This window comes from Vanessa tameamea, chromosome 5 (genome assembly GCF_037043105.1).
Source record: "Vanessa tameamea isolate UH-Manoa-2023 chromosome 5, ilVanTame1 primary haplotype, whole genome shotgun sequence".
Lineage (NCBI taxonomy): Eukaryota > Metazoa > Arthropoda > Insecta > Lepidoptera > Nymphalidae > Vanessa > Vanessa tameamea.
Genome location: NC_087313.1, coordinates 2,266,534 through 2,291,473, shown reverse-complemented (window position 1 = coordinate 2,291,473; position 24,940 = coordinate 2,266,534). Strand labels below are relative to the sequence as shown.

Genomic DNA, 24,940 nt, shown 5'->3' with positions numbered 1-24,940 from the left:
CGATTAAAATCCACATGTTTTAATTATATCGTTATATTTTATTTTTATATATATCTTTTTAACATAAAAATGATGATAAGGACAATCAATTAGCAAATAAAACATTTATATATTTAATGAAGTAATAAAAAAGAGGCACAATTTACTTGGTGGTAGGGCTGTGTGCAAGCCCGTCTGGGTAGGTACCACCCACTCATCGGATATTCTACCGCCAAATGACAGTACTCTGTATTGTTGAGATCCGGTTAGAACAGGGTGAGTGAGGCCAGTGTAATCACAGGCACAAGGGATATAACATCTTAGTTCCCAAAGTTGGTGGCGCATAGGTGATGTAAGGAATGGTTAATATTTCTTACACTGCCTTTGTCTATGATGGTGACCACTTACCATGAGGTTGCTCATATGCTCGTCCGCCAACCAAAATGAAAAAGAATAATTATTTTAGTTCTGTTTCTTTTTTTTTTTTTGGCAAGGAAGTTGAAATTCTGAATTCTTGTTGTTTTATACTATGTAGAGATATGTTATTTTGTATTTTAATAACGGTTGGGGTCAATATAAAATAATTATTAGGTTTTTCTTCCATGTCATTTTCAGTAGCAACTCTGAGATAGATATTGAGTTTTAATACACATTTCGAATATGTCTATAGCACCTGTAACCACACGAGTGTAGTGTGCAGTCACACAGTTAAGAAGTTGAATTCGTTAATATTTCCGTGCTACAAAATGAACGCAAACCCAATTGTTCTATGCGTAAATTTTCACTAGTTTTGTCAGATCATGAGAGCGAGGGATGCACGGCACTATAATATCTCCTTCGTTAGAGCATCACTGCTGCGACCGAAAGCAGTCGGAAGTGGAACTATTTGTATTCAAACGTAAGGAGTTAACGCAGGTCACGTTTTTTGAAATCTAACAAAAGTTTCATAAAATAAAATGTTTGATCGATTTCGAACAGACAAAAACAGTCCTTTGTTCGCAGTAAATTTGTGCATATAAAATACTGCAGCGACGCGTCGGAAAAAGTTAGTCTAAAAACATTGGAATATCGGAGCTAGCAAAATTGAAACTATTCGCTATTGAAATTCCAGATTTATTAAAAAAATCCGATTCTATTTGTACACTTAGAAATGCTAATAATGATCATTATAACACGACCATTGTAATTATACTTTGTAATAGAACCTTCTAAAATAAAACTCTGGACGTTAAAAATGTCTAATAATAATCAAATTTACTATTAAACCAAATAAAAAAAATGATTAATATAAATTGGCTCTTAAAAAGTTTTACCCCAACGTATATTAGAATAACATACAGAAGAATTGAGGACGTGGAGGTCCTTTTTTCAAGTTGTTTGAAAATGTATATAGAAACTGTTTTTTAGAAATCAGAATAAATAATGTGGTCCTCTAAGTTATGCAACACTTCGCGCTCACGCGTCGAACCGAATAGCAGATGTCAATGTTAGGGCCAACAAAAATGGCGTAACTGAATTTCAATTCAGACTGGAATGCGAGGGACGCGGACCGATAGCGACAAATTGAAAAGAGTGAATCTGACTGAGCTATATTTTACACGAGAGTTGAAGGAAGTTCAAAATTTAGAATATCCACTGCGCTATGATTGGATGAGCTGAGCTGGTTCAGTGGCTAGAACGCAATAGTGTAGATTGAATATTGTTGTGTGCTTCTCTTGTTTATAAGTGAAGGAAAACACAATTAACCTGCATGTGCTGGATAAAACTCTGCTACAATATATTTGATATAAACAAAGAAGTGGAATTAACTCCAAGTCTTTTCCTCTTTCTTCTTCCAAGGCAAACAAATCTGCGCAGCCGTGAGACCCAGACTTTTACTGCATACTATTTCTAGAGATGGGTATTATAATATATTTCATTGCGCTTAATTTTCTCACCTCATTTTTGCATCATCATGCAAAAAGTTTTCCACATTCTTCGAATAATGTCAATTGAAATAATCTGCAATCTTCGAATAAGTCTTAACGGTCTAATCCTAAAATGTTCTGAAACTTTACACTAAAATACTTTGTATAATTTGACAGAGTATTGTCTCAAGAGAAATATTACCAAATTTTCTTAGAAAAATACAAAAATATTCATAAAGTGATGATAAATTATTTGATTAGAATACCATATTCAATCTTAATTGTAACTTAGCTACTGAACTGTTTATTTATTTAAATTTTATTTTAAATTTGTATTAAGTAAATAAGTAAGTTTTTTTATATTGGTTATTATTTTAAATCAATTTTGTGGGAATTTTAACGACCTTTAGTACGAATTCGGTCATGTTCGAATACGAATTTCCACCAGCGTCCTTTCTGATTATTTTATTTCGGTTGCTTTGAAATAAATTCCTAGTTTTTATACATTTTCGGAAAGCTAAGTAAACGATTATGTTTTTAAAATAATCTGCAGAACAAGTTCCATAACGTTTTTTTTTGTTTTTCAGGCATATTAGATGGAAAAAAATATTGAAATAATATCGTTTTCCTTCTCGCATTTTTAAATTTGGACCGATAATTATTGTTTAAATATTGAAAAATATCCAGTATTTAATCGTTTTTATAAATCAGAAGAAAAAAGTAGATTTTAATTGATACTTTTTTTTAAATAAATTTTTGTAGTTGCATTTTTGACTTATTTTGAAAAAATCTAAAAAACGCGATAATTCAAAAATGGTTCACTTTTGCATTATGCATATGGGGGTTAAAATTATCGCAAATAGTCACCCCTATCAGCTCCTAACGGGAATACGCCGAATTACCAATAACCCTGTATATATTTTAAATTAATATCGGATATATCACCGACCAATAAGTTTGAATGTCGAAAACTGTCAAACCTACTTCATATTTCAAATATTCCCCTTTTTTATTTAAAAATGGAAGCCAAATAGATCACATTACATGGTGACCAATAGACAATTGAACGGTAACACATATTAACAATTCTTTACGTCGTCAATGCGCAACCAACCATGAAAACTAAGATTTATTGACTGGAAGAGAGAAATAAAAATCTGATATAGAATAATGATACTGCCACACTGTAGCTCTAAAATGTTATTGAACATTTTGCAAAGCCCTACCACCGAATTTAAATATTTTTATGTTATGTAACATATATTTAATATTAATGTTTAAAAAAAAATATCTGTAGCCTATTCCAACCACCGGAGGAGTTAGGACAAACAAACATTGAATTGACAGGATATAATTGGTCTCTCTTTATTTGATTGAAGAATTTCTGATAGTCCAGTCATATGTATTTGGAAATGCAAATGAACCGAGGAGGCTGTTTATTTGATATGTTATAGGGAGAAATTAGAAAAGCTTAACTTGAAATTGTCGACAACCTGAAAAAAGGGTTTTATTTCGTTTTTTACGATAAATCTGCTATGCGTCGTGATACGAGAATTATGATAAAATACTTTTTTATTGTTCCATTTATGTTCTACAATTTAGGTCCTATACATTTTTAACCTACCATTGATGTTTATTGAGATATCGTATCGAGACATCTTATGTAAAATGTAAGTTTATAAACATATATTAATCAAAAACTGCTTGACTGGTACATAATATAACATAACTATTAGAAAATCGCTTGGATTATGCAAATTTAAGGTTTGTGCATTGCAAACAGTTACAATTTCGATAGCAAATATCAATTTTCTTAAATTTTAAATAAATAACGTGTCATATGAAAAGGTTACTATTTTGTAAGTTTAATAAAAGTTTCACAAACTCTTCGAATGTGTAGTTTAATAAAGATTTGGGAACTGCAAATGTGCTGCGAAGGCTTCTAAAGGCTCTCGTAAAAGCTGTTACACACGATAGCCAGAGCTCATTAGTAGTCGGTAGTGCGCAAGTTGCCTTAATAGCTCCATTCTAAAAGCACCTAGAATATATTGGTCTTTCGAGTGTAGACTTAAAAATAATTTTAGGTTAATTTTGTTAGCATTTTTTTTAAATAATCTTACACATTTTTTTTTTCAAAAGATTAATAAAATGTTGTTTGGAAATATATATTTTTCCTTAACGTGAGTGCTTTTTTAACTGTCAAATATTTCAAATAAGCTAAGTGGCTTTAGCAAATATCATTAAATTAATATTACCATTTTTAAAGGACGTTTAACTTAAAAATATTTATGACTTTTTTTATTCTAGTTTTTTTAAGGGGCCTTAATAGGCAGCCTAAATGTCCGCCCCCTCATTACATGCTAAATTAATTTTATGACTTTAATAATATTGTTATTTGTGCAGTCTCATTTTATAGTTAAATTTATTTTTACAGACAGATGTTGTTAGACTTATGGTATGATATTTTTGCCAATGTTTGTCAGTTAGTTTGTTTAGGTCAAATGTTGCAAGCTGATATTTTACACGTTGGTTCTTCTCCGATGACAATTCATTTTTTATGGGAAGCATGGCCAATGTAGACTTCTAACAAACTCCTCAAAAATTAAGAGGTAGAAATTAAATTGGTATTAGTCGTTCTGGAGATTATCGTTTACATTCAAACAAAAAACTTGACCTCTTAATTATTATTTTTTTTATAAATATTGGACAACATCACATACATTACTCTGATCCCAATGTAAGTAGCTAAAGCACTTGTGTTATGGAAAATAAGAAGTAACGACGGTACCACAAACACCCAGACCCAGGACAAAATAGAAAAATAGTGAACTTTTTCTTCATCGACTCGGCCGGGAACCGAACCCGGGACCTCGGAGTGGCGTACCCATGAAAACCGGTGTACACACTGCTCGACCACGGAGGTCGTCAATTACATTATCATCACGATTCTTGTATATTCTTGTATATTAGAATTCTAACTTATATAAGAAATTATATGTTATTCTTTGTATCAAAATGTTTTTGGCGTCGATTTTTGTTTTTAATTATTCACTAGCATTTTTTAAAGGCTAAGCGTCCTACCACTTGTTTATCGTAATTCTTATAACTATTTTTCACATTCACTAAACTTGCATAATAATATTCAAAATATATTTCATAATATTTTTGGTGGTTTCCCAATAACGTACACAGAGGCGGATAAAGATTATAGGTCCATTGATTCAAGATAATATCCACGCTAAATTATCGGACTGCATTAGTATGAGTGATGCTCGTGACATGATGTCTTAGTGTGCGTGAGACTGATGTATGAATAAAGACAGCCAAAAACAAATACAAATACGATTATAATCTTTGTTGAAGAATGTCGATAATTTAATGTGGCGGGGCGCGCCTCAGTTGGTGAACAGATCTATAAATCTTATAGAGCGATTAATTTCATTATCGAATCGAAAAGAATTACATTAATAATAATAACAATTTGATAATATGAAAATTGCTGTATTTTATTATTGATTTGTATTCTTCAAAAGTTTACTTGTTTATAGAAAAATCTTGCATTTTGCTTATTTATTTTTTTTATCAATAATTGAATCATTGAAGCAGTTGTTTTACTTGTATGCAATGCGATGTATTCTAGGTAGAACGTTTATTTATTTGGTCAAGAGTTCTTAAAGCTGAGAGCTGTCTAGCGCAGAGATACTCGTGTCCTTCGAGATTCCAATTATTTATCTCATTATTTTATTAATTTAAAAAAATTAAAATAACTAGTCTTATTTTATTTATTTTTTTATTACATATCAGAATAAAAGTAGAATTCTATTGAGTTGCAATGGATGATTTATTCGACCTTTGCAAAATAGAAAATTATAAAAAAAAATATGGAAGAATTCGAAAGTAATTCAAAAATTGTTTAGAAAAATTTAAACGGACGAAGTGAAGCAAAAATAAAGGCACTGAGTAATCAGCTTTATAAGTAATTAAAATTAAAACTGCCAAGTCAAATTGAATGGAAATGGACTTCATAAATTTCGTTCTGCTCGATTAGTATCATTTTCACTTTGAAGCTTCAGGCGATGATATTAAGTAACAATTCTTCAAAATAAGAGCTATGCGGGCTATTTACAATATCAGATTTCGAGTTTTCTTTGATGTTTGAAAAAATTGTGGATTATTTATAGTTTTAATAGAAATTTTGCCAAAATTTGTATAAACAGAACCGTAAAGACAAATTTTAACATCAGGTTTCATTCAAGTGCACCTTTTCATTCATTAATTCATTCGTAAAGGTGTTCGCTTTTATAATATAACATATGTGCTTCTTTTTCGTCTAAATTTTCGAAGCAAATAAATAATAAAGTTCATTGAGTACATTGTAAAATGAAAATAGCGTACAAAATAAATTTAAAAAATCCACACTTCATCCTCGCTATCACGAGTCCCTGGAGCGCTTCTAGAAACATCTCGAACAAAAAACTGCATCGTTAAACAATTTACTGAGCCGTAACAGAATTATTCAATTAACGAAAAAAGTTTCGTTGAAACCGTGGATTAATTGTATTATAAATACTTTAATTTTAAAAGAGGAATGCAATTGGTTATAGAATGGAAATAATCAAAGGGAAATTTACTAATATAGTTATTATGGAAGTAACTAGTTCATTTATTCGTCGCGGCGTCACAATGTGAAGATTGACGAAAATTTTCAGATAAATTATTATCAGATAAATTTTAACCCCCATCATGCATATCATGATGCAAAAGTGAACCATTTTTGAGTTATCACGTTTTTTAGATTTTTTCAAAATAAGTCAAAACTGCAACTTCAAAAATATATTTATGAAAAAGTATCAATTAAAATCTATTTTTTCTTCTGATTTATAAAAAAGAATAAAAATTTGTTTTTTATCAATATTAAAACACTAATTATCGGTCCAAATTTAAAAATGCGAGACGGAAAAAGATATTATTTAAATGTTTTTTCTTTTATTTTTTTCCACAAAAATGCCTTAAAAACAAAAACAATCGTTATGAAACTTGTCCTGCAGATTATTTTAAAAACATAACCGTTTTATCAGCTTTCAAAACAACCGAAATAAAATGACCACAAAGGACGGTGGTGGAAACTTGTATTCTGAGGAAATTTGTATATGAAAATTATATCCGAGGTCCCGGGTTCGATTCCCGGCCGAGACGATGTAGAAAAAGTGAATTAGTTTTCTAAGTTGTCTTGGGTCTTGGTGTTTGTGGTACCGTCGTTACTTCTGATTTTCCATAACACAAGTGCTTTATCTACTGACACTGGTATCAGAGTAATGTGTGTGATGTTGTCCAATATTTATTATTATTATATTTATTATAATTATTTCCGCTTGAGCAAAGTATATTTTGTTTCTGATTTAAATAATAATGGAACAAATGTTATTCAATTGCAACCAGTATAAATATAATTTGAAGAAATAACTACTATATTCTGCAAATTCTGAGTACAATGAACCACTAATAAAAGGTTACAGTTACAAAATGACTGGAATGAAGATATATTGAAGGGAACACTACAGTTTTCATGCTAATAATTCTATATTTATTGCTGATATTAATATGCATTGCAGTAAGAACATATCTTTGGAAAGTAATGCTTGGTTCACACGATATTCAGAATCAGATGCGTTATTCTGTGAGAACTAAGTTTGTATTTCGCTTAAAGGATCCGGCTTAAAGGATGAGTGAGCCATTGTAACAACCAGCATAAGACACAACATCTTAGCTACTAAAGTTGGTGATACGAGTTTTATTGGCAGTGGTGAACACTTACGCACGACATAATATATATATATATTTTAATTTAATGAGATTTAAATAATATAATAAATACTCGTCATGATTACTTATATTCTTACAATACAAGTGCCTGAATGATTGCGATACTTTGATATGAACGAAACATCACTGATTGTATGTCCCGAGCTTTAATCGGCAATCTTGGCAAATTACACATCACGCAGAGGTGTCGCCTGTGTCGCTTGTAATTGCATCGAGACAATTTATCTCGTAAACAACTTGGCGTCAAATGACTTCAAGATGACGTCATTTAGTCTGTATTATTATACAACTGAATTATCGTCTGTATGTTAAAAGCATTACTTTGAAATAGTTCTTTGATATACATTTACTTGGTGGTTTTGTGCAATCCTGTCTGGGTAGGTAGCACTCACCAGGGTAGGACCGTATATTCTAACCCTAAACAGCAATACTCAGAACTATTGTATCAGTTTGTTATGTACCAGTTCTAAAGGTGACTGAGCCAGTTTAACTACAGGCACTAGGGACATAACATCTTAGTTCCTTAGGTTTGGTGGCGCATCGGTGACGTGAGGAATGGACGATATTTCTTACAGCGCCATTGTCTGTCGGCGATGGTCACCATCAGGTGGCCCAGTTGCGTGTCCGCCAATACATATCATACAATAAAAACATAAATACATTTTAAAGAATATTATTGGTAAAAATCCCACTGCTGGACGTCCTTCGATGGAAGGCGTCCTTTCCATTTTGTGCAGAAGATATTATTTATAACATAAATGAATAAGTATTGAATATTGATTAACATTTTTGTACAATTAATCTCGCTAAATAGTGTTATTAATTATTTATATTAATATAATGGCGGTGGTGGTCCATCTGCCGCCTATCATAAAAAAACTAGTATGCCATGACCTTAGAAATATAGGGTAAATAATATAAATCGTTTTCGAAGAGTCGAAACATGTACGCGTCACATATAGATCTTCTGCTCTTTTAGAATTGATTAAAATAGTTTAGATCGAATTTAATTTCGAGCCATCAATTATAATTCACGATGACTATCATACATTATGAAATTAAAAAAAATAACCTTCAATAAATAACTATAAAACGTATTTAGAACGTTTAAAGTCAATTCCCAGTAATTGTAACGTCGAGCAGATGCAAATGAGAAACGGAAAATAACATTACGACCCACACTTTCGAAGTCGTTAGAAAGACAAACTTAGTTGCTTAATTATGTTGTAATGAGCGCTTCGAAGTGGTTTCGCAGTATTTGTGCCCTTAAATCGTTTTAATTACTTTATATATTTGCGAATTATAAACAATATTATGTTACCGATAAGTTTAGTGGTATTTTTTTTTAAATTAGTTGATGAAAAATGAATATCTTATTTTAATTCCGTGCATGTAAAAATTATAACACGTTGTAAATAATTAGATATCTTTAATTCGAAATTAGCTTACGTTATATATTTAAAACTGTTTAGCTTGTTTTATATACCTACTTTCTGTTTTTATTTTTATTTTTCATATACGTTGTCATTTGTTTGAATTAATTTTAAGGGTAAACTGGATTGATTTATGAATTTTCATATATTGTTTTTACTAGAACGTGTTTGATTCCCGTCGATACGTCTGGATAGATACCACCCAAACATCCGATGTTCTACTGTCAAACTGTAATGCTTGTTGTTGTGTTCCGGTTTGAACCTCTGTATATGATACACTAGTCACAAGGTTCGTGGTGTATTGGCGACGTAATAAATGGTGAATATTTCTTATAGCGCCAATCTCTATTTGGTGTGGTAACGAGTTAAAAAATAATTTAATACAATATAAAATACAAATCCACAACAGCGCGATTTCTAGGGCACATCCTGCCTCGCACAACCTCTCTGTAGAACCAGCTTCGACAGTGGTTTTTCCGAACCACTTATAGTATAAAAAAGCATGCCAAAACATTTCAAGAATCTAAGACTAATATATCAATACAGAAATGATAAACAATTTAGCGTAGAGCGGGGTGCCGTCGCAGATCTATACAGACAATGTCTTAAGAAGAAAATTACTGCAAAATCAATGTGTGTCTACGATAAAAATATATCCGTTATAAATATAACTAAATCATAATATAGATGTTGACGTCTGTTCAAGCACAGCCTTGTACGGAACCATTAAGTTTTATGGAGCTTAATATCATACTTTTATACGCAATGTCGTTAACCAAGACCGTTATATAAACGGGAGGCTTCGACACGTTTGTAATGAAGGTGTATGTATTTGTAGATTATAGTTCTGGATGTGCCCGTTGTATTTTTTATGTATTTGAAATAAAGATTTTTACCATCTAATTAATATATGTATATTGTATATGACACGCAACAGTAACAGCCTGTGAAAGTTTCACGGCTGGTTAATAAATAATAAATAAATAAATAATTATTGGACAACATCACATACATTACTCTGATTCCAATGTAAGTAGCTAAAGCACTTGTGTTATGGAAAATCAGAAGTAACGACGGTACCACAAACACCCAGACCCGAGACAACATAGAAAACTAATGAACTTTTTCTACATCGACTCGGCCGGGAATCGAACCCGGGACCTCGGAGTGGTGTACCCATGAAAACTGGTGTACACACTACTCGACCACGGAGGTTGTCGCTATTTGACCACGGAGGGTGGTTACTCGTCTCTTGTTTATGAAAATTTTGGTGGTTGTTCCATTGCGAGTCGGTGTACAATAGTATTATTTATAAGAGATTTTCTTATATACATATATTCTTCTTGGAACCGACTTAAAAAAAAATGGACGTTATAATATGTTGGAATTGTTTACACTGATTATTGTTAGAACATTGCTAGAACGCTTTTGATAGATACATTTTTTGACGCGAAATTCAGGTAGTCCGGTTTATTTTTTTAACGTGTTTAATGTATCGTTTTATAGTATATCGATTAATATGATTAAATAGTCATCGATGTACGGTTTTCACAGAAGTTACTTTATTTTTATTTTTATGTATTAGGTAGGCGGACGGGCAAATGCCACCTGAACAGGGCCGGATCTACCGTATGGCTTTTTGGGCTTCAGCCCTGGGCCCCGTGGATTCAAGGGGCCCCCGGCGGGCGGGGGTGTTCAGCTGTCAAGTCAAGTCAAAGTCAAAAATAGACGATAATGCGAAAGAATCCAGCATTCTATTAAATTAATCAGATCAATTGGTTTGCAGCTCTGCGAATCCTGCAATTAATCAAACCCATTCAATTAATTTAATTCAGGTCTACGTTCAGGTGTGTCTTAAGTGGGACCTGTAAGTAGTATTTGCCCAGGGCTCCCTAAACTCATGGCCCGGCTCTGCATCTGAAGGTAAGTGGTCACCACCGCCCATAGATATTTACGCTGTAAGAAATCACACTAACATGCGCCACCAACCTTGGGAGCTAAGGTGTTATAACCCCTGTGCCTGTAGGTACACTGGCTCACTTACCCTTCAAACCGGAACACAACAATACTAAGTATTGCTGTTTGGCGATAGAACATCTCTGGAGTGGTTGGTACCTACCAAGACGGGCTTGCACAAAGCTCCAACCAAGTACATTTTTATATTACATTTTACATTAACAGCCTGTAAATTTCCCACTGCTGGGCTAAGGCCTCTACTCCCTTTGAGGAGAAGGTTCGGAGGATATTCCACCACGCTGCTCCAATGTGGGTTGGTGGAATACACATGTGGCAGAATTTCGTTGAAATTAGACACATGCACGTTTTCCTTCACCGCCGAGTACGAAATCAATTAGAAACACAAATAATAAAGTACAATATAAGTTTATTTCTCGACCGAATTATTTTGTATTATTTTTGACGTGTCTTTTTATGTTGACACAAATTCACTAAGAAGTCCTTGAGTCATTATGTCAAAACTTCATATGTGAATATATTTTTCATTTATACGGGTGACTTTCAGTTTGCAAAATTAGATGTTATTGAATCCCCGTCGCGAAAGACTATCTTGTTTCGATTTAAATCCTAGGTCACCTTGAGTTGAGTAACAGGTTTATTCAAATGGAAATTTCTTTGTTAAATGTAGACGTGTAGAGTTTACTTATTTATAATCAAGTAAAAAACTCACCACGGGTTCGGAAAATAAAATCTCTATATACAAAAGAAAAACCCGTGAAAAAAACCATCGGGTACGTTTTTAATTCATTAATATTAAAAAAAAAGAAATAAATTCGAAGATGTATGTATGATGTATTTTTATGTAAATTGAAAACTTTATAACAAAATATATTTAATAATTTAATTTTTTTTACATATTCAGTGTGTATGTACCCATGTACCGTACAATAGGTAGATAACATTTAAAATTATTTCACAACTTTATAGTTGCGTTATGCAATAGTAACGTGTAATAATACGTAATCACTAAACGAATGCGAGTCGTTTTTCGGCTTGCCTTTGCACAATATTTATTTTTTATCTTTCTTATTTAGCTATATTGATATTACGCGGCGAGTTAATTTTTTTTTCATACAAGTCTGGCGGGTTATTTTTTTTTTATGAAAGTGCCACCTGATGGTACCCGGTCACCACCGCCTATAGATGGCGCTGTAAGAAATATTAACTATTCCCCACATCCCAATGCACCGCCAACATTATAACGATATTTAATTTTTTATATCAAACAAAAACTTAAGCATCTGTGTCGTGAGCGAGTTCTTTATTTTGAAAAATTCTATAAATAAAACCCATATGTTAATTTATTATTCATGTAATAAGTAGACAACTCTCTTATAAATTTTAATTTTTACAATGAAGGACATGGATATGGACGAGGACAATGAAGTTCAGGGTATAGTTGTGGTCATATGCACTGCCAGTAGGGTATCAAAGAAGGTCTTATTGCTTACGGTCTCATTTAAGCGACCTCCTTGAACAACCTATTAGATCTTAGGTAAATAGCTTTATTAATTATTTATATGTATATTATTACACTTCTGTTATTTTATTACACAAGAAAATTTAAGAGTAAAATAACACCGTCATTATATTCAACTAAAATATTGAAGGAAACCTGCACTTCACGCTCGACGCGAAAATAAAAGAATGTTTTAAAAACAAACTCTAATTTATTCCATAAAAGAGGAGCGTATCAGATTCTATTGTCACCAGGACTGTGTGCTAAATTTCATTTCTTTTTATATTTGTTTCTAGCATAGAACATATAATTTATTTAAAGGAGTTCCGATAAAGTCAAATTTTCTCTTCGTCGCTTAAAAATATTGAAAAACAAAACCATACTATGCTATTTATCGTTTACTAGAAAATAAAATTAAATGTGTTATCCATATTATTCATTTAATATTATAAATGAGAAAGTAACTCAGTCTGTCTGTCTGTCTCCCTATCACGCCAAAACTACTGGACCGATTTTAATGAAATTTGGTACACAAATAATCTAGAGCCTGAGAAAGGACATAGGCTACTTTTTATTTGGAAAAACGTGCTGTAAAGGGTTGACAAGGGGCATGAAATTTTGTAAGTTGTTGAAAGTATTGTTATTTTTAGAACTAGAAGCATAAAACTTATATGTACACTTATAAACTAACATATCATGACACCCACTAAGGAGCGAATTTTGGAAATTCTACCCCTAAAGTGGTGAAATAGGGATTGAATGTTTGTATGGAAGTCCGTTATTTTTTAAGTTGGAAACATAATACTTTATTTTAGGATACTGATTAAAAATGAGTACATAAACATTTGAGCGTTTCTGCATATTCCATTCCTAAGGGGGTGAAATAAGGGATGAAAGTATGTATGAAAGTCCTTATTTGTTTAAGTTAAATACATGAAACTTTATTTTTGGGATACTGATTTTTTAATTTGATTTGATTTAGGAGTAGATACTTATTTATGTATTTCTTCATATTCTACCGATAAGGGGGTGAAATAAGGGTTGAAAGATTTTATGGGAGTCAGTCATTTATTAAGTCAAAAACACGAATCTTTATTTTTGAGATACTGATTAAAAACGAGTAAATACGAATATAAGCGTTTTTTGATATTCTACCAATAAGGGGGTGAAATAAGGGTTGAAAGTTTTTATGGAAGTCCGTCATTTGTTAAGTTAAAACATGAAACTTTATTTTTGGGATACTAATTAAAAATGACTAAATACATATTTATGCGTTTCTAGATAATCTATCACTGATGGGGTGAAATAAGGGTTGAAAGATTTTATCGGAGTCAGTCATTTTTTAAGTTAAAAATACGAAACTTTATTTTTGGGATACTGATTAAAAACGAGTAAATACGAATTTTAGTGTTTTTTGATATTCTACCACTAAGTGGATGAAATAAGGGTTGAAAAATTTAATGGAAGTCCGTCATTTTTAAAGTTAGAAGCATGAAATTTTACTTTTGGGCTACCGATTAAAAACGAGTTGATATGTATTTAAACATTTCTGGATATTCTACCCTAAGGGCTGTAATACACACCAATGTGGTTCACAAAGAGGTCTTACATTAACGTAATATTTTAAGTTAATTTGTTAATATATTCATATTCTAGGCGAGCGAAGCGAAGCGAAGATAATTGTTTAGCTAAAAAATTTTTGTTTGTGTCTAAGGAACTGTCAAATGTCGAGACTGACACATTATTAATGAACATATCAATTTCATCTACTCGACTTCAATTTTAACGATATAGCAACGAGGGAATTAAAACTTCTGTTGCGAATGACGAGTCTATCCTAACTTCTGACATAAACAAGGGTAGAACAGACTAGATATTAAGTCATTATGATCGACATAAAAACTTTTTAACTTTATTTATTTAATAATCTCATATATGTTCCGAAACAGTTTTTAGTGTAAAAAAAATATGTTTAATTTATGCAAAAGCTCTTATTTTACCATTTCTGTATATGATTCTACATAAAACCATCAGTGGGGCGGAAAAAGCCACATGTATGTTTGTGTACTCGCGAGGGCAATATAGTTTGATGATAGAGTCAGATTTGTAATTATAAATCCTACACTACCATCAAGAATCATTAGTTCAACTTAAAATGCATTATTTAGATGAATATAAGGACTAGTAATTTTTCTATTGAAACATATACCGTACATATCCACGTGTAAATGATATAGCCATCTACACTGAAACTTAGAAAGTGTCATCTTAAGTTCCGAGTGTTTTCCAAGGCTGTTTCCGGTTTGCAAGGGCTGTGAAAACTATAACAGATAAGTACACAAAATATTTGTAAAAGTATAGAATATTCCTAACAAAAAAAGTCATAATAAGAAGAAAAAATATTTAAAATAATCTTTCCCCTCTTGACAGTGATTCGATCATTAAAATATTATTAAATCAGCAAGTCATCGCACAAAAAATATAAATAATACCGCTTCACAAATGATAACGGGAAAAAATGATATCACAATCTATATATAAAGCAAGATACGTACAAAGTTTGTCATTAATTAAATTCGCTTGGAGGAGGACAAACGCAATAATGTTCCTCGAACTTATACTTAGTCTAGCCATCATAATATTAGGCTATATTTACTGGAACGGTAAATATAACGAGAGATATTGGACAAAACGTGGTGTGCGATTTTACAAGAAGAACAAAGTACTTGGAGTGTTTTGGGATTTCATAACGAAGGATAAGTCTTTAACTGAGCACCTACACGACATTTATAAGCAATACCCTAACGAACCTGCCGTTGGATTTGGCACTCTGCTCACTCCATCGTTGTATGTCAGAGATATTACAAATATACAATATGTGTTAACGACAAACTTCAACGCCTTCAGTCATAGAGGAATTGAACCCAATGAAAGTGATATTTTGGCAAATAACATTCTATTCATGAATGGGAAGAAATGGCAGCTGATGAGGAAGAGTATGACACCTTTATTTACTTCAACGAAGCTAAAAAGCATGTTTTACATAATGGAAAAAAGTGCACAAGATTTCATCTATTACTTAAAAGATAATCCAGATTTAAAAAAAGGGAATACATTTAAGAATCTCGCAACATTTTGCAGCGCGGCTATTTGCGGTGCTGTATTCGGCGTCACAACAGAATCAATATTTAATTCTCCTTTCTTGACAATGTCGCAAAAAGCGTTTGAGCAAACTTTTGTGCGAAATATTCAGTTCGCTATTGCCAACCTGAGTATACCTCTGTTTAAATTATTGAATATAAATCTATTCAAAGATTATGAACCGTTCTTTATTAGTGCAATAAAACAAACTCTCCGTCAACGAGAACGTGAGAATGTGAAAAAACACGATTTCGCAGATATGTGTGTATCATTACAAAGTAAAGGAACGTTAAAAGACCCTGAAACAGGAGTTGAATTGGAGCCCACTGACGAAGTTCTTGCAGCTCAAGCGTTTTTCTTCTTCTTAGCAGGCGTTGAGCCAACAGCATCTGCGATGTTCGTAACATTGGTAGAGTTAGGAAAACACCCAGAAGCACTACAGCGCCTGCATAAAGAAATCGACGAGGCATTTGAAAAGAATGATAATAAATTGACGTTCGATGTAGTCGTTGGTATGGAGTACTTGGAAATGGCTATGTCTGAAGCTATGCGACTTCATCCACCTCTAGGTTTTTTAACTAGAATGAGCGTTGAAGATACTGTCTTGCCCGTTGGTAATATTAAAGTGGCGAAGGGAACTAAAATATTCACACCGATTTTCGAAATCCATCATGACCCGAAATATTACCCAGATCCGGAAATGTTTAAGCCAGAGAGGTTTTCACGGGAAAATCAAAAATCATCTTCTGATATATTATACCAGCCTTTTGGAAAAGGAAATAGAATTTGTATTGGACAGAGATACGCGCAGTTACAAGCTAAGACTGGCTTGATATATTTATTAAGAAATTTCACTATTAAAACAAACATTTCAAAAGAAGGTATGAAATACAAAAAAGAACAAGTTAACATTAGATTAGCTAACGTGGATGTAGAATTTGTGTCAAGGACCTAAACATAGTTCATATTATCGGGTGTATTTTAAAAATTAAGACATACTTTTAATAATGTATTTTTACTATTTTTGTTTCTGTTATAAAAGTTAATGTAGATAAATGCGATAATATTAAATAAGTTAGTCTTATTTCGTTTCCAATTATTATGAATTGTACGTATTGTGTCCTACGATTACATCCGAATTAAAGCGTTATAAACATGGAACTATAAAAAATCCTAAAACTTAGCAATATTTGCAATGGTAGACCTTGAGTGTTTTTTAAACAAATCTAGAATGTGTTTTATTCATTATGTTTGTGACCACTTCCTTATACTTGTACGCCTAAAATAACATTAAACAAATGTTTGGTAGGTACGAGTAGGTACGTATATACGTACGTTAACTTGAACGTGTTATTACTTTTGGGAGACGGAACTGATTTTGATGAAATAAAATCTTTGAACAGTAAATATAGTCATCCTTTTGCTCAAATTTGTATTATTTATGAGTTTTGGAAGATAGCCCCGGATTAATAAATACAGATTTAAAGAAGACAGTTATTTTGAAGTCAAAAGTATAATAAAAATACATACTAAAATAATATTACTCTTTCAATTATTTAAAATTAGCGTAAGACAATTATTCGTCTTAAACTTAACTCTATACCAACATAAGAGGATTTCTTACACTGCTATTGTCAAACGACGCAAAAATAACATTTGTTGCTTACACACTCCAAAATTTGTTTTCAATAAACGATTCGGTTATTATCTTGGTCCTTACTTGTATAATAAGCCAAATGCAGACCTGTCTATATATAAATTGCCACTAGCTCAGTGTAAAAAAATGTTGTGTTCTTGCTTAACAAGACGTACGATGAAACAGAAAAATACATTACTTCTATAACCTAATTTCAACTGACCCATACACACACGCACGCACACGCCCGCACACGCACGCACACGCACGCACACACACGTGGGCACACGCACATACAGTAAAACGCACGTACACTCACGCACCCACAAAAAAAAACATATCTCCATATTATTTACTTACAAACACTTTACATAAGATACGTTTTGTAATTACCTAGGCGATATTTCTAATGTATTTTAATTATTTCAACTTTCGGGGACAGGAATGATTATGCTTAACACAGGAAATTTAATTAGTCTATCTAGGACAGCCAGTACTTGATCTGTGTTTCGTTTGATGGCCATGTTATTATACATTAAGACTTTTGTCATAGATCAATCATATAATTGTTTTTTAAAGATGATTTTTGTGTGGAATAAATATTATATTATAATATGAATACTAGGTAACCTATGTTGAGTTACTACGCGACGGCACTGGATTTAGTTTCGCAGTAGCTATTACACATTTCCGTTGAGTTACTTTGTTGTGTGTATTATGGTTTGAGTCAGTTAAGTTTTCAAATATTCGATCTACACATTTGGACGTTATCATTATGTCCTTAAGCAATAATATTGGTATCATTAGGTAATTAATTAAAAGTTATCATTGGAAATCTGAATAAGTCATATTGTTTTTATCATCATATTAAAACTATTAAAACGGAACTGATTAAAACTATTTTAATCAAAAACACAAAATAATCCATATCTATATACTCCATACTATATTGTAAATTCGAAAGTAATTCTGTCTGTGTTGTCCGGTTTGGGTGAAAGGGGAATGCCCTTTTTTGGCCCGAAATGCATAAAAACTTACTTTAATTTAAAAACAAAACCGTAGCATTTCGTCTTTACAGATATATTCGTAAAGGGTATAAAGTTTGAAATATTTTACATTAAAAAAAGAGTAATGAAAAATGGAAAAGGAACAAACATTGAGTTCCCAATTAGTAACTTCGATTAAATTAAATCAAAATCGGCTAGAAAAAAAAAAAAAACGCTGAGTAACTAATTTGATAATGCGAAAGAATCCATCATTCTATTAAATTAATCAGATCATTTGGTTTGCAGCTCTGCGAATCCTGCAATTAATCAAACCCATTCGATTAATTTTATTGAAGTCTACGTTCAGGTGTGTCTTAAGTGGGACATGTAAGTAGTATTTGCCCAGGTCCCCTAAACTCATGGCCCGGCTCTGCATCTGAAGGTAAGTGGTCACCACCGCCCATAGATATTTACGCTGTAAGAAATCACACTAACATGCGCCACCAACCTTGGGAGCTAAGATGTTATAACCCCTGTGCCTGTAGGTACACTGGCTCACTTATCTTCAAACCGGAACACAACAATACTAAGTATTGCTGTTTGGCGACAGAACATCTCTGGAGTGGTTGGTACCTACCAAGACGGGCTTGCACAAAGCTCCAACCAAGTACATTTTTATATTACATTTTACATTAACAGGCTGTAAATTTCCCACTGTTCACCACGGGTTCGGAAAATAAAATCTCTATATACAAAAAAAAACCCGTGAAAAAAACCATCGGGTTCGTTTTTAATTCTTTAATATAAAAAAAAAGAAATAAATTCGAAGATGTTTGTATGATGTATTTTTATGTGAATTAAAAACTTTATAACAAAATATATTATTATTTAATAGTTTATTTTTTTTTACATATTCAGTGTATATGTACCCATGTACCGTACAATAGGTAGATAACATTTAAAATTATTTCACAACTTTATAGTTGCGTTATGCAATAGTAACGTGTAATAATACGTAATCACTAAACGAATGCGAGTCGTTTTTCGGCTTGCCTTTGCACAATATTTATTTTTTATCTTTCTTATTTAGCTATATTCTGGCGGGATTTTTTATAAAAGTGCCACCTGAAGGTACTCGGTCACCACCGCCTATAGATGGCGCTGTAAAAAATATTAACTATTCCCCACATCCCAATGCACCGCCAACATTATAACGATATTTAAATTTTTATATCAAACAAAAACTTAAACATCTGTGTCGTGAGCGAGTTCTTTATTTTGAAAAATTCTATAAGTAAAACCCATATGTTAATTTATTATTAATAAGTAATAAGTAGACAACTCTCTTATAAATTTTAATTTTTACAATGAAGGACATGGATATGGACGTGGACAATGAAGTTCAGGGTATAGTTGTGGTCATATGCACTGCCAGTAGGGTAACAAAGAAGGTCTTATTGCTTACGGTCTCATTTAAGCGACGTCCTTGAACAACCTCTTAGATCTTAGCTAAATAGCGTTATTAATTATTTATATGTATATTATTACACTTCTGTTATTTTATTACACAAGAAAATTTAAGAGTAAAATAACACCGTCATTATATTCAACTAAAATATTGAAGGAAACCTGCACTTCACGCTCGACGCGAAAATAAAAGAATATTTTAAAAACAAACTCTAATTTATTCCATAAAAGGGGAGCGTATCAGATTCTATTGTCACCAGGACTGTGTGCTAAATTTAATTTCTTTTTATATTTGTTTCTAACATAGAACATATAATTTATTTAAAGGAGTTCCGATAAAGTCAAATTTTCTCTTCGTCGCTTAAAAATATTGAAAAACAAAACCATACTATGCTATTTATCGTTTACTAGAAAATAAAATTAAATGTGTTATCCATATTATTAATTTAATATTATAAATGCGTTATCCATATTATTAATTTAATATTATAAATGCGAAAGTAACTCTGCCTGTCTGTCTGTCTGTCTCCCTTTCACGCCAAAACTACTGGACCGATTTTAATGAAATTTGGTACACAAATAATCTAGACCCTGAGAAAGGATATAGACTACTTTTTATTTGGAAAAACGTGCTGTAAAGGGTTCAAAAGGGGCATGAAATTTTGTAAGTTGTTGAAAGTATTGTTATTTTTAGAACTAGAAGCATAAAACTTATATGTACACTTATAAACTAACATATCATGACACCCACTAAGGAGCGAATTTTGGAAATTCTACCCCTAAAGTGGTGAAATAGGGACTGAATGTTTGTATGGAAGTCCGTTATTTTTTAAGTTGGAAACATAATACTTTATTTTAGGATACTGATTAAAAATGAGTACATAAACATTTGAGCGTTTCTGCATATTCCATTCCTAAGGGGGTGAAATAAGGGATGAAAGTATGTATGAAAGTCCTTATTTGTTTAAGTTAAATACATGAAACTTTATTTTTGGGATACTGATTTTTTAATTTGATTTGATTTAGGAGTAGATACTTATTTATGTATTTCTTCATATTCTACCGATAAGGGGTGAAATAAGGGTTGAAAGATTTTATGGGAGTCAGTCATTTATTAAGTCAAAAACACGAATCTTTATTTTTGAGATACTGATTAAAAACGAGTAAATACGAATATAAGCGTTTTTTGATATTCTACCAATTAGGGGGTGAAATAAGGGTTGAAAGTTTTTATGGAAGTCCGTCATTTGTTAAGTTAAAACATGAAACTTTATTTTTGGGATACTAATTAAAAATGACTAAATATATATTTATGCTTTTCTAGATAATCTATCACTGATGGGGTGAAATAAGGGTTGAAAGATTTTATCAGAGTCAGTCATTTTTTAAGTTAAAAATACGAAACTTTATTTTTGGGATACTGATTAAAAACGAGTAAATACGAATTTTAGTGTTTTTTGATATTCTACCACTAAGTGGATGAAATAAGGGTTGAAAAATTTAATGGAAGTCCGTCATTTTTAAAGTTAGAAGCATGAAATTTTACTTTTGGGCTACCGATTAAAAACGAGTTGATATGTATTTAAACATTTCTGGATATTCTACCCTAAGGGCTGTAATACACACCAATGTGGTTCACAAAGAGGTCTTACATTAACGTAATATTTTAAGTTAATTTGTTAATATATTCATATTCTACGCGAGTGAAGCGAAGCGAAGATAATTGTTTAGCTAAAAAATTTTTGTTTCAGTGTCTAAGGAACTGTCAAATGTCGAGACTGACACATTATTAATGAACATATCAATTTCATCTATTCGACTTCAATTTTAACGATATAGCAACGAGGGAATTAAAACTTCTGTTGCGAATGACGAGTCTATCCTAACTTCTGACATAAACAAGGGTAGAACAGACTAGATATTAAGTCATTATGATCGACATAAAAACTTTTTAACTTTATTTATTTAATAATCTCATATATGTTCCGAAACAGTTTTTTAGTGTAAAAAAATTATGTTTAATTTATGCAAAAGCTCTTATTTTTCCATTTCTGTATATGATTCTACATAAAACCATCAGTGGGGCGGAAAAAGCCACATGTATGTTTGTATACTCGCGAGGGCAATATAGTTTGATGATAGAGTCAGATTTGTAATTATAAATCCTACACTACCATCAAGAATCATTAGTTCAACTTAAAATGCATTATTTAGATGAATATAAGGACTAGTAATTTTTCTATTGAAACATATACCGTACATATCCACGTGTAAATGATATAGCCATTTACACTGAAACTTAGAAAGTGTCATCTTAAGTTCCGGGTGTTTTCCAAGGCTGTTTCCGGTTTGCAAGGGCTGTGAAAACTATAACAGATAAGTACACAAAATATTTGTAAAAGTATAGAATATTCCTAAATGTCTACAAAATTTACAAAAAAAGTCATAATAAGAAGAAAAAATATTTAAAATAATCTTTCCCCTATTGACAGTGATTCGATTTTTAAAATACAGTGGATTTCATTTATTTACGACCTTGGTTATAGCGACCATTCGTCTATAGTGACGTTAAATCTAAGTCCCTTGAATTAAAGCATACTTCTGCTTCTGCGTTTGTATGTACAAACATATGGCTATAGCGACTTTGGATGTAACGTCGAGTTCGGGCGTAGCGACTGTTTTTATTGAATAGTTTGTAATAAATTCTTGGAAATCCCATGCAGATGTTGCGACCGGAGTCGGCCGCCATAGTCACAAAAGAGCTTTCATATCTTTTGTTTATATATGTTAGCTAGATAATTATATATAATTATATATAATAGCCAAATATGGAACGCAGACGAGACAGGTTTGTTTTTTAAGCTAACGCCTGAAAAAATATTGAAATTTAAAGGAGAAATGTGCGTAGGTGGAAAATTATCAAAAGATAGAATTACCGTGCTTATTGCATCAAGCATGGCAGGGGAAAAAAGAAAATTATTGGTCATAGGCAAGGCAAAAAAGCCCACGTGTTTCAAAAATTTTAAATCTTTACCAGTTGACTAACAAGCAAATAAAAAGGCCTGGATGACTTCAGATATTTTCGAAAACGTTCTACGAAAATGGGACCACCAGTTAAGAAATAAAAAAAAGAAGATCATTTTATTTATTGACAATTGCCCAGCTCATCCTAAAATTGAAAATTTGACCAACATAAAACTGGCATTTTTACCACCAAACACAACATCGGTGATTCAACCTATTGATCAAGGGATAATTAAAACCCTCAATAGTCATTATTGGAAGATTTTAGTACAGAAAATGATGAACGACATTGAAAATGCGGCAGGGTCATTTTCCGTGAATCTTTTAGATGCTATTGAGATGATAACTACGGCATGGGCTCGAGTGTATTATTAAATCAGCAAGTCATCGCACAAAAAATATAAATAATACCGCTTCACAAATGATAACGGGAAAAAATGATATCACAATCTATATATAAAGGAAGATACGTACAAAGTTTGTCATTAATTAAATTCGCTTGGAGGAGGACAAACGCAATAATGTTCCTCGAACTTATACTTAGTCTAGCCATCATAATATTAGGCTATATTTACTGGAACGGTAAATATAACGAGAGATATTGGACAAAACGTGGTGTGCGATTCTACAAGAAGAACAAAGTACTTGGAGTGTTTTGGGATTTCATAACGAAGGATAAGTCTTTAACTGAGCACCTACACGACATTTATAAGCAATACCCTAACGAACCTGCCGTTGGATTTGGCACTCTGCTCACTCCATCGTTGTATGTCAGAGATATTACAAACATACAATATGTATTAACGACAAACTTCAACGCCTTCAGTCATAGAGGAATTGAACCCAATGAAAGTGATATTTTGGCAAATAACATTCTATTCATGAATGGGAAGAAATGGCAGCTGATGAGAAAGAGTATGACACCTTTATTTACTTCAACGAAGCTAAAAAGCATGTTTTACATAATGGAAAAAAGTGCACAAGATTTCATCTATTACTTAAAAGAGAATCCAGATTTAAAAAAAGGGAATACATTTAAGAATCTCGCAACATTTTGCAGCGCGGCTATTTGCGGTGCTGTATTCGGCGTCACAACAGAATCAATATTTAATTCTCCTTTCTTGACAATGTCGCAAAAAGCGTTTGAGCAAACTTTTGTGCGAAATATTCAGTTCGCTATTGCCAACCTGAGTATACCTCTGTTTAAATTATTGAATATAAATCTATTCAAAGATTATGAACCATTCTTTATTAGTGCAATAAAACAAACTCTCCGTCAACGAGAACGTGAGAATGTGAAAAAACACGATTTCGCAGATATGTGTGTATCATTACAAAGTAAAGGAACGTTAAAAGACCCTGAAACAGGAGTTGAATTGGAGCCCACTGACGAAGTTCTTGCAGCTCAAGCGTTTTTCTTCTTCTTAGCAGGCGTTGAGCCAACAGCATCTGCGATGTTCGTAACATTGGTAGAGTTAGGAAGACACCCAGAAGCACTACAGCGCCTGCATAAAGAAATCGACGAGGCATTTGAAAAGAATGATAATAAATTGACGTTCGATGTAGTCGTTGGTATGGAGTACTTGGAAATGGCTATGTCTGAAGCTATGCGACTTCATCCACCTCTAGGTTTTTTAACTAGAATGAGCGTTGAAGATACTGTCTTGCCCGTTGGTAATATTAAAGTGGCGAAGGGAACTAAAATATTCACACCGATTTTCGAAATCCATCATGACCCGAAATATTACCCAGATCCGGAAATGTTTAAGCCAGAGAGATTTTCACGGGAAAATCAAAAATCATCTTCTGATATATTATACCAGCCTTTTGGAAAAGGAAATAGAATTTGTATTGGACAGAGATACGCGCAATTACAAGCTAAGACTGGCTTGATATATTTATTAAGAAATTTCACTATTAAAACAAACATTTCAAAAGAAGGTATGAAATACAAAAAAGAACAAGTTAACATTAGATTAGCTAACGTGGATGTAGAATTTGTGTCAAGGACCTAAACATAGTTCATATTATCGGGTGTATTTTAAAAATTAAGACATACTTTTAATAAT

At 32.2% G+C, this 24,940-nt stretch overlaps 1 protein-coding gene across 1 annotated transcript; it reads left to right on the top strand.

Annotated features, from left to right (window-relative positions):
• The first annotated feature begins 15,206 nt into the window (after nt 1-15,206).
• LOC113392517 (uncharacterized) lies at nt 15,207-24,940 on the top strand. Its single transcript, XM_064220781.1, has 2 exons — nt 15,207-16,700; nt 23,377-24,940. Exons 1-2 carry the CDS (start codon nt 15,220-15,222, stop codon nt 24,884-24,886), a joined length of 2,991 nt encoding a protein of 996 aa, XP_064076851.1. The 5' UTR covers nt 15,207-15,219; the 3' UTR covers nt 24,887-24,940.